The 11841-nt window shown below is 35.2% G+C and overlaps 1 protein-coding gene across 1 annotated transcript; it reads right to left on the bottom strand.

Annotated features, from left to right (window-relative positions):
* Positions 1 to 10260: 10260 nt before the first annotated feature.
* Positions 10261 to 11588, bottom strand: LOC133822142 (F-box/kelch-repeat protein At1g23390). Its single transcript, XM_062254375.1, has one exon. The coding sequence runs from the start codon at positions 11542 to 11544 to the stop codon at positions 10393 to 10395; it is 1152 nt and encodes a 383-aa protein (XP_062110359.1). The 5' UTR covers positions 11545 to 11588; the 3' UTR covers positions 10261 to 10392.
* Between the last annotated feature and the right edge of the window lie 253 nt (positions 11589 to 11841).

Genomic DNA, 11841 nt, shown 5'->3' with positions numbered 1-11841 from the left:
AGCACTAAAAGCTTGTAAAATTTTCGCCAAAGTTTCAAGTTCTCATCTTTGGCTTTTGGCTGTGCAAATTGTAAAATGAGTAACTCTGCTTCTCTTGCCTTATCCACTAATTTGCCTATAATACCTACCACAAGAGTAGATGTAGGAATATGTAAAATAAAATTCAAATTAATCCTAGTCTATCGTATTGTTAGTCATGCAGCTAGGATAAGATAAAGTCTAAGTTGTTAGAGTGTTAGTCTAAGGTTTTTAGTTTGTTCCTATATTTGTGTAATTTTTTGCAAAGCCTTGTATCTATTTAATTGTCTTCCAACAACAATTAATAAAATATATGATACAATTATCCAAACTTACATGGTATCAGAGCTTAACCTAAACACTACCCAACCCTAATCGCACCATCCTAAAGACAAACACGATGGAGACAGGAACTACAATCCCTACAGCCAACCCAAAAAAATCTTCTCCCATTACCAGTAAAACTGCTCCTTTGTCTATGCATATCACAGTGCATAGATTAAATTAGGGGTGTTCGTGGTGCGATTTTTCTCTAATTTTTTGGACCGCACCACATATGCGATTTAAACAACTTTCCAAACCGCAACCCGCATCACATAGACCTCAAACCGCATTAACCGCACTGCAAAAATGCGGTGTGGTGCGGTGCGGTGTGGGCAGTTTATACCTATCGCCAAATAATTTAACAATTAAATATTATAATTAAGAAATATTCATAATAAATCTCATAACCATAGAGTGTTTAACAGAATAATTAAATGTACAACAAGCGAATAAACTTTAAGCAAAACAATAAAAATATAACAAACTAGTAACAAAGAAAAAATGTAATATAAAGGTAAATATTATTTTAATTAAGGAGGAATATCTTTAGATTGAAGTAGAATATGTTTTAGCATCCTATGAAACATTATATATTTTTTTTCTAGATATTGTGTATATTATATTATACTATATAAATATTTATGCATTAACTTTAAATGTAGTAAAATTGAAAAAAATAATATAAAAAAGTTAATATATATAATGATGCGGTGCAGTGTGATTTGAACTGCATTTATAAAATTTAAAACCGCAAACCGCACCACACCGCGCGGTTTGGAAAAAATACAAACTGCAACTGCACCGCGAAGGATTCTAAACCGCAAATTGCGATACAGTGTAGGCGGTTTGTGCAGTGTGGGCAGTTTTATGAACACCCTGATAAGTACCAAATTTGTCTATTTTTAATTCATTATTCTTCTATTATTATGCACTTGATTATTTATTTATATATGTTTAATTAGTTTATTTTGTGTTTTTAGGATTTTCAAGACATTTGGGTGAAAGTGAATGAATTTGGGATGTTTTACAAGCAATGGTTAAGCTCGGAATTACAAGTCTAAAACTTCACACTTGATTTTGATACATTTTCAATACTTTTTTGGAAATATACCTAGAATAAAAGTTTTATATCTTTTTCTTAACTTTCTATAGCTTTTTGAATCGTCCAATTCCTAGTTATATCGAGGAAGTTATGCTTAAAACACTTTCGGTCACTACAGCAGAAGAAAACCGAAAACCGAATAAAGGGAGTTGTTCCCATCTTGGTGACTTTTGCGACTGTCACTTGTTTTGGACTGAAATTCTTGAATGGTTATTATGATCATTGTTGATATTATATCATGCTATATTGTGTTTTCTTGCTGGGCCTTGGCTCATGGGAGCTATGTGGTGCAGGTAAAGGGAAAGAAAAGCTCACCCAGCCTTGAGTGGAGAGCTTAGGTGGTGATGTGTACATATGCGGCCGCTTGACCACCACGGCCAAGGCGTTCTCAGAGGAACTAGGGGGTTTATCCTATTTTTGCCGCTTAGGTCGGCGGGTTTGCAAATTTGAAACTGTAATGACCATTTTGGGTTGTAAATAACTTGTAAACGTTTTTATGGGCCCATGAACAGTTTTATGTATTAAATAAAACATATCCTTCCTTTTTATTGGTTTTCCACCTTAGCCTGTTAATAACACTTAGATGCACATTTTTTTTAACCAAAGGACTCGGGTAGCGAGTCAAATTTCCGGTTCACCGATCACCGTAACTGTTCTGGGGTAACCAGGGCGTTACAGTTATATCCTTAGTTATTCAATTGTTGATATTTATTTCATTTTATGTTTTCTGCTATTAAAACTAAAACCTCTTTTTAATTTCAGTCTAATATTATTTTGAATAATAATTTGAGCATATTCCCCGTGGGCTCAACCCTTATTTACCGCTATACTGAAGTAGCTGGTATAAGTGAATAAAAAAATATATATTTAAATTTAATACGACATACGACACGCATCACACCCCTAGATAAAATGGTAACAACTATTTAGAGTGGTCTCAGTCAGTAAAGATTACTATTGATGGAAGAGGAAAATTGGGATATCTCAATGGAGACTTTAAGACAGTAAAGGAAGGTGAAGAAGGGTACAATCTATGGAGATCAGAGAACTCTCTTGTACCTGCATGGTTTCTCAACTAAATGCACAGCTCGATTGCCAAGCCGCATATGTTCATGAAGACTGCCAAAGAAGTGTGGGATTCCATTAAGGAAACATACTCAAATCTAGAGAATTTCTTTAAGATTTTTTAGTTAAAAACTAGGCTTTGGAAGTCAAAACAAGGAAATAGGGCTGTGACAATCTACTACAACGAGATGGTAGCAGTCTAGCAAGAACTCGATCAATGTTATGATGATAAGTGGGAAAACAAGGATGACTACACTCGACATCAGAAACGAGAAGAGAATGATCGTGTCTTCATGTTCCTAGCAGGTGTTAATCGTGCTCTTGAGGAAGTGAAAGAGAGAATTCTTGGGCGACGTCCACTACCATCCATTTGAAAAGTTTTTTTTTTTTTTTTTTTCTGAAGTTCGATTGGAGGAAAATCGTCGGAAGATCATGTACAGCAATGAATCTGCCAAGCAAGAAAGTGAGAACTTTGCACTGGTTATTCGAGGAGGAGGACAAGAAGGAGAAAGAAAGAAACCATGGTGTGATTTTTGTAAAAAATTGTGGCATGCAAGGGAGACTTCCTGGAAAATTCATGGAAAGCCACCTGGGGTAAAGAAGAAACCTGAAAAAGGCTGCCAAGCCATGGCCGAAGACTCACAAGAGCCATAATAGCACTGAGCGCTGGTCGTAAAGCATTGACTTATTAGTCAAGGGCGGCAATAGTGTTGAGCGCTGGTCGTAAAACATTGACTTATTAGTCAAGGACGACAATAGTGCTGAGCGCTGGTCGTAAAGCATTGACTTATCAATCAAGGACGGCAATATCGCTGAGTGTTGGTTTCGTAAAGCATTGACTTATCAGTCAAGGACGGCAATAGCGCTGAGCTCTAGTGTGAAGCAATGACTTATCAGCCAAGGGCTGCAATAGCGCGCTGAGCGCTGGTCGATATGGTTATGCTAACCAAGAGCGCATCATACGCTTGACCGACCTATTGGTCGAGGGAAAACTCAGCGCCAAGTACGTTGGGCCAGCTCCAAAGCTGGTTATACAGAGGATAGGGCAATGGGCCCCGGGGTGACTTATTAGTCCCATATCCTAGGCTAGGGCTGGGCCCCGGACTTGACTTATAAGTCAAGGACGGCCTTAGCACGCTGAGTGCTAGTCAAAAAGCATTGACATATGAGTCAAGGATGGCAATAGTACGCTGAGCGCTGGTCGTTATGGTTATGCCTAACCAAGAGCGCATCATACGCTTGACCAACCTATTGGTCGTGAGAAAACTAGAGTGCCAGTTACGCTATGCCAGTTCCAAGGCTGGTTATACATAGGACAGGGAAAAAGGTCCAAGGGTGACTCATTAGTCCCATATCCTAGGATGTTGAACCCCAGTATGACTCATTAGTCTTGAATTAGGGTGCTGAGCCCCAACATGATTTATTAATCATGTATTTTGGGCATTGGGCCCCGGTATGATTCATTGATCATTTATCATGGGCTATTGGCCCCATATGACAATGTAGTCATTTATATGAATGGTATGCATGCATGAGTAGGGTTATTACTGCTAGGCATGCTTATTATGATTTGGTAATATGTTATACTGCTTATGAGCATGTTTAAGTTTTCTGGTTGAGTCTTGGCTCACAGGTGCTTTGTGGTGCAAGTAAGGGGAAAAGAAAGTCGGATCATCCATGAGTTGGAGAGCTTAGGTGACGATGTGTACATATGCGGCTACTCGACCACCACGTCTGAGGTTTTAAAGAGGAACTAGGGTCAAACCCTATTTTGCTGCGTAGGTCGGCTGGTTGTAACTTTTTCTATTATAATTAACATTTTTAAATGTATTTTGGGATCTCATGTATCCCAAGTATAAAGTAAACATTTTAGTTAAACGATTGTACATTTGACCAAAAAATTTAACCCTAAACCGTTAATCACGTTTAGTTACATGATTATGGCCAAATGACTCGTTTAGCGAGTTTAGCACTATTTAAAATACACAGTGTAACGGTCCCTTAGTAGTAGGGCATTACATTTATTATCATTTTTTATTATTATTATACATATTTTTTTTACTATATATGTAAAAAAAATCAAATCAATTTTGTTGTTCTAACTTTTTTTTTTTTACATTTTTTTAAAGATCATGACTATTTTTTTCCTTGTTTGGGTTAAGTAACTAATAATAATCATGTTTTCATATATGATTTTTTTTTTTTCAAATTTGGATGTTCCCATTTGGGTAACCAGGTACCTATTCACATTTCATATCATATATTTTTTTCTTTCAAATTTGAATGTTTACATCAAGGTAACTGGTTACCCATTCATGTTTTTTATATCTATTTTTTTCTTTCCAAATTTGAATATTCTTATTAGGGTTACTGGTTACCCATTCAATTTTTCATATCTAATTTATTTTCTTCCAAATTTAGATGTTCTCACTAGGGTAACTGGTTACCCATTCACATTTTCATCATATTTGAATGTTCCCATCAGGGTAACCGCTTACCCATTCACATTTTCATATCTATTTTTTTCTTTCCGAATTTGGATGTTCCTATCAATGTTACCAGTTACCCATTCAAGTTTATATATATATATATATATTCCAGAATTAGATGTTCCCACTAGGATAACTCGTTACCCGTTCACATTTTCACATAATTTTTTTTTCTAGATTTGAATGTTCCCATCAAGGAAACTGGTTACCCATTCATGTTTTCATATTTTATTTGTTTTTTATTTCTAAATTTGGATGTTCCTACAAGGGTTAAAGTAAAAAAGAAAATGCTGAAAAAAATGATTTAATTTTTTTACATATAGTGGAAAAAACTATAAAACAAACAATTACAATAATAAACAATAATAAATAATAAAATAGTAAAATAATTATGTAATGTTAAAATATATGTGTAAGATAAAGAAAATGGAAGGAGAAAATAATAAGTACAAAAAAGAATAAAAAATGAAGAAAAACTGAGGAAAGAAAACTAAAAAAAATATGAAAAAGAAAACAAAATAAAAGAAATGATGTATGAAAAAAAAAAAGAAAAAAAAACTGATGAATGAACAAAAATGAAAAGAAGAAGAAGAAAAATAATGAAAAGAAAAAAAAAAGATGTAGGAAAATATTGGTCGAAAAAAATGAAAAAAAAAAAGAAGAAGAAGAAAAAGAAAAAAAAACTCATATGTGTGAAAAAAGAAAAAAAAAATTAAAGGAGAAAAGAATAAATATAAAAATGAAAAAAAATATAAGGAGAAAATGAAAAAAAAAATTGAAAAATATGAAGAAAAAAAACAACACAAATGAAAAAAAAAATAATGGAAAAATGGGAAAAAAATATGAAGGAAAAAATTAGTAGAAAAAAAATAAAAAAAAATGGAAGAAAAAATAAGTTTGGAAAAAAAAATTTAAAAACTAAAAAAATAATAAAAACAATGAAGGAAAAAAATTACTTTCAAAATCAAATAAACATAATTATCATATAAAATGAGGTATCATTATATATTTTTTCAAATGTATAAAAAAAAAATCTCATAAATATGAACTTCCAAATAAAAAAAATCATAAAAAAAAGTAGAAAAATTAAAACAACCTCAAAAAACTCATAAATATATATAAAAAAAACCCATCTAACAAAGCCGAAAGGTCCAAACTCTCATCCAATTAGAAGCAGCCAACGTCTAAGCATTCCTTCTCTCTCCAAGTACTGCCCAAGCCCAAAGTTAAAGCCCAGTCATGTTGACTTCAGTCCGAGAATTATGATTGTGAAAATTACATATTATATGAGAATTTTAATAGATTGTGCAAAAATATGGCTTTTTTTTTTCAAGAAAAGTTAATCTATGGCTTTTTTTTGTTTTAATTTTCACTTTTATGGATTTAGTTTCCCATATTTTTGTACAAAAGTTTGTTTATGCCATATTTTCACTCTTAATCAAGTTTTATGAATTTAGAAGGGTATGTTTGTAATTTGATTATTTTTTTTAGCTTATTTGATTATTTTTTATATTAATTTTATATAACTATTTTTATATTAAATTTTTCCATGGTTGTTTTGCAAATTTTTTTTTTTTTGTAATATGAATTGTGTTTATTATTTTTTTATTTATTGTAAACATTTTTTTTCTTTTTTTTTAGGTTGTAACGTTTTTTTTTAAAACTTAGGTAAGGTAACCAGTTACTTAATTAGTTTTTCAAAGTTATGTAAAAAAAATCATACAGCTAGCTTAAATAACATTTATCTAGAGGGGTAACCAATTACTTGTTTGTGTTTTTTCACATTTATGTAAAAAATAATCTTAGAGGTTAAATAACATGTATCAGGAGGGGTAACCAGTTACAGTGCGATCAGTAACTTACTGCCATAAGAGGGGTAACCAATTATCATAAGAGGTTGACGAGTCACTCATATTAGAAATGAAAAAAAAAAACATCACATTTGAAGGAAAAAAAAGAAGAGTAAGTATGATTTAGTAACCTAGGTAACCAGTTACCATATAGAACCCAGAAATATACGCACACATCAGAATGTGAAGGTAACCAGTTACCTCCTAAAATATACAAACAAACAACGTGAGGGTAACCAGTTACCACAGATCTCAAGACAGAAGAAAAAAAAAACCAGATCTAACCACGAACCAACCTCCTCCCTCGCCTCCGACCACCACCAGAAACCCCCATCCCCTACACACAAAACCCCGTCGTAAACCCAGCCATCCCCGTTGTTTTGCAAAGATCCGAGCACCACAAATCGCACACAGCCCAAGCACCACCCTTCTTCCTCGCCTCCGACCACCACTAGAACATCCCTCACCTCAGTCTATCCTCGTCGTTTTGGATTTGGGGGCTCGCGAATGGAATCGCGCAGAGATGCGCGAATTGAGTTTGTGTTCGTTGATGGTGCGGCTGGGTTGTTCTTGGCTGAGTTTCATGGAGGTGTGCGCCTAAGGTGGTGAAGGTGGCTAGGTTTCACGGAGGTGCGGCTGGGGTGTTCTTGGCAGGTGGTAAGGGGGTGGTCGGAGATGATGGTGGAGATGGTGAGGCAGCCGAGTGGAGGAGTGGCTGGGTTTCACGGAGGTGTGGCTGGGGTGTTCTTGGTAGGTAGTGAGGGTGGGTGGCCGGAGATGATGGTGGAGATGGTGAGGCAGCCGAGTGGAGGAGTTTTGGCTATGGTGGAGATGGTGAGGCGGCTAAGGCAAAATGAAAGAGAAGATGGACTTGGCTGAAGGAGTTTTGGCTATGTTAATTACTATAGTACCCCTTCTTTTGCTCATTTGTTTTGATTAATTTTGATTTCCAATATGGGATTAGTTTTCCCATAAACTAAGTTTTTCTTAATTAAATTTTCCCGTACAAATTAAAGAAAGTTGAACTCCCATATTTTTGCACATTGATGGCTAAAAAGCCATATTTTTTAAAAATCCCCATTATGATTCATACGTGCCTCATCTCTTTCATGTCGACCCAAGTTAATAGTGGCAGCCCAAAAAATTGATCAAAGCTTACACTTAACAACTCAAAGCAACCACTTTCAGTAGCTTTACTCTCTGCATGCCTTGTTATTTTTTACAAGAATAATGATATGTACACTAAAACATCACACTAACTTGATACTGTTTGGATTCCGCCAAAAATAAATTTAATTAATTAAATAAAATTATCACATCAGTTTAGGTAATATTTTTGTATATAATTTTAGTACAAATATCATTACTCTTCCTAAAAAAATATGCGGTTCTTGTACTTCTTATTTTTTTTATATTAATTTTGTTTGTGCTTAATTTTCATATCTAATACATAAACTTGTTTCTTATTTACTAAACTCTATTCTAAAATTTATTAGAATCTTTTATATAAATTTATTTACACTTTAACTTAGATTATTAATTAATTTTGGATTACTTTTCTGCAATGGAATAAAATAGAAAAGTATATATTTTTAATTATAATTCTTAATAATAGATGAGATGCCCTTTATTTTATTTTGCAAAATATTTTTTTTTCTTTAAAATGGATATTGTGACTGATGTGAGAAGTAGTGTTCAGGTCCAAAGTGGTTGTGGTGGTGAGTGGTGAGTGGTGGTGACCTTTGGAATCTCTTATCCACAATATATTTAAGTAAACATTATTGCACGGACAATGTAGCAGTAGTGCTTGCTTTCATAGACAGACAGATTATTCATATATACCTTTCATTTTAAAGTAGTCATTGTCACTACCTGCGACGCAAGTTAATTATTGTTGCTATATCTATATAATCGAAATAATCACCCATTACTCTACTTTCATGTTCGCATACCTCAATGTAACGTAAGGCATGAGTTTCTCGTGACCATACATTTGTCTACGGAGGCCTAAAACAAATTAATTAATATGTGAAACGGTAAAATATATATATATATATTTTTTAAATTATTTTAGGTAAGACTAAGGTTTAATTCAAGAAGAAAAGAAGGGTTAAGTCCACTTAAGTTGATCATGGATAAGCCAAAATATCAAATTATTCTCTAAAAGGGGAGCAAACGACAATAAAATCAAATGAACTATATACCAAGGCACACATCCTATTTATAATCACAGTCGTGAACAAATATCATATTACTATAGATAGTAGGTAAAGAGACAGATTAAAGAAATTTGTCGCCAAATCCCAATCAAGGAAAAATCCAATACCAAAATTGGAAAAAACAAACAATTTAAATCAAATGAAACGAAAACATCCAAAAAAAAAAAAAAATACTAAACTAAACATAGCAACAACAAAAGTAAACTAATAGATCTAAGAACAAGTCTAAAGTTAAGCAAAAACTTTAGTGGACTCAAACTTCTGACAACCAAGCAGACCTCCATTTGATGATAGAGAGAAGGAAACCACTCATTTGAATCCGACCCACTAAATCTAAACAAATCCATTTAAAACTCAGCCCCACAAACTCCATGACCTAAAACGCGCCCATATTTGAAGGTCGAAGAAAGGTCAACTCATCTGCTGTGGCTGAGAAGAAAGAGCATCTAGAGCACCACCACGAGATTAATCCAAACTTGGCGACTCCCATCTGAAACAACCTGCAAAGAAGAAGTTTCTCTCGGCCCAAACACAATCAGTGCAAGCACCAACTACACTTCCAGAAAGAAAAAACAACAAAATGAAAGGAGGAAGAAGTTTCCATCTTAGTGTTAATTCAAATTTGAAATATCTTTATTATTTATTTTTATATTCTTGACTATATGTGATTGGGTTGGTGTTTTTTTTTTAACTTTTCTTTCACATTCAACTTTCTAGCTAGCCAAAATAAATTATTATATACACAAATTTTTTTAAATATTAATTATAGTAATAAGTTATTATATACAAGTGCGAGGCACATGTACTAATTTATTATTATTATTATGAATCTATCTTAGTGTGTTATTCAACAGGTATCTCTAGCAATGCAATTTTTTTTTTTACTTGTTTGCTTGGAGTAACATAACTTAGTTTATTAGGATGGACTTACATAACTAATTTTATTAGCTATACTTATTTAGCTTCATAGAAAATAGGTATTCTAATGCTCAATTACAATATATATTTATTTTGCAATTGCACCTTTCTCCTTGTACTAAAATATCAGTTGGTAAATCAGTATACACAATTTGTATCAAATCTATTTACAATATTTTTGTAAAATTATTCATCATACATTGATATTTATATGTAAATTTTGTGAATGTGAAAAAATAAAGAGAAGTAATGGAATATTAATGGCAATTCATAGGTAATTATAAGACTGATAAATTAAATTTGTATTAACTCCATAAATGCGGGGCCAATAAAATACGGATAACATTTTAAAATAAATGGAATAAAAAATATATTAAACCAATCATACGATGCCACGTAGGCAGATTTTAAGCAATAGTTTTGGGGACGAATCCCAGGTCATTCTTCATAGCCATGGCTCTCTGCAAATCCCAAATGTTCACGTCAGAACAACCAATCACCATCCTCTGCATCCGAGTTCCGTCGTTCACCACCGCGTTCCGTACGCATCCCCACCTGCACTCTCCATCCAATATCTCGCACTGGATCACTTCCCCAGGGTCCGTCGGGTTGTGTAAAAATACGCTTTTGCCCATCGCCGCCACCGCGACTGACGGAACGCAGTAGCTTTCTCCTACGAACTTCTCCACCAGCTCCTTCGGCGTCTCTCCCATTTCTTCGCACTCCATAGATTCGCCACTCACTTTCCACACTTTCACGCCTTCAACACACTCGGAGCTTCCCAATAATCCAACCACGATCAAATTCCCGTCGGCCAATCCGACGACCGAGCTAAAAACGCTCTCATCAGGACGAAGATCGTACGGTCCTCGCCACGCCTTGGATTCAGGATCAAACGAGTAAGTCAGGCCGGAACATTTCTCACTCACGTACATCTCGCCACCGTGAACGGCGATCGACATCGAGGTCGAGGCGGCGGAGTCCTTCAGAGTGGAAGGCATGGACTCGCAAGTGTCCCACGTGTGAGTCCTCAGGTCGTAAATCTCGACGGCGAGCGGATCGTCCTCGAAGTCACACGCGCCACCGGCGACGACGACGCGATCGTCGACGAGAGCGACGATAGGGTCGGTCCGCCAGACCATCGGCGGAGTAGCGGCGTGGTGCCAGGTGAGGCGGAGAGGGTCGGAGGTGAAGGCGAACTGGGAAGGAGAAAGCATGTAGAGGAAATTGGAGTGGGAGGAGCGGAGGGCGGAGACGTACTTGAAGTTGGTAGAAGGTAGTTGGTGGAGATGGACCCAGACGGCAGAGCGTGGATCGTACGCGTAAGAGTTAGTCGCGTAGGGGGGTCGGGTGCTCTGAACGTGAACAAGGAGCCAGGGTTTGATTCTGTTAACGTGGCGGAGAGAGGAGTACACGGCCGCGTGCCAGTCCCTGGAAACTCTACACGCGGCGACTAGATCGGTGAGTGGCACTCGCGATAGTACGGCTTCTAGTATGTCTCCATCGATAGGAGCAGCTTTTTTTCCCTCGTCTTCGAGTTTGCTCATATTCTCAGCCATATTATTATTACTGATTGTAACGAGAAAAAAAAAGTTAATTTTTTGGATTCGTGAATGGATTGGAAGTTGGAGTTTGATAGTGCTTATATATAGTAGAGTAATAATTTCTTTTTATATAAAATGTGACGTGGAAATGGGCCACATCCAACGGTGTGGCGTACATATATTCGAAATTATAATAGATATATATATTTTTAATAATAATATTGGAAATTGACAAGGACAACACCGGTTTAGCTAAGCTTTTTCTTATTTACGCTACTTTTAAACAAATTACACGCTTTATTTAATATAAAC

The sequence above is a fragment of the Humulus lupulus genome, chromosome 3, assembly GCF_963169125.1.
Source record: "Humulus lupulus chromosome 3, drHumLupu1.1, whole genome shotgun sequence".
In the NCBI taxonomy this organism is placed as follows: Eukaryota; Viridiplantae; Streptophyta; class Magnoliopsida; order Rosales; family Cannabaceae; genus Humulus; species Humulus lupulus.
Note: the sequence above shows the minus strand (reverse complement) of the source record. Positions and strands in the feature narration are given on the sequence as shown.

Excerpts from the sequence above, each read along its gene's own strand:
- LOC133822142 (XM_062254375.1), bottom strand. The coding sequence starts at position 11,544 with ATGGCTGAGAATATGAGCAAACTCGAAGACGAGGGAAAAAAAGCTGCT.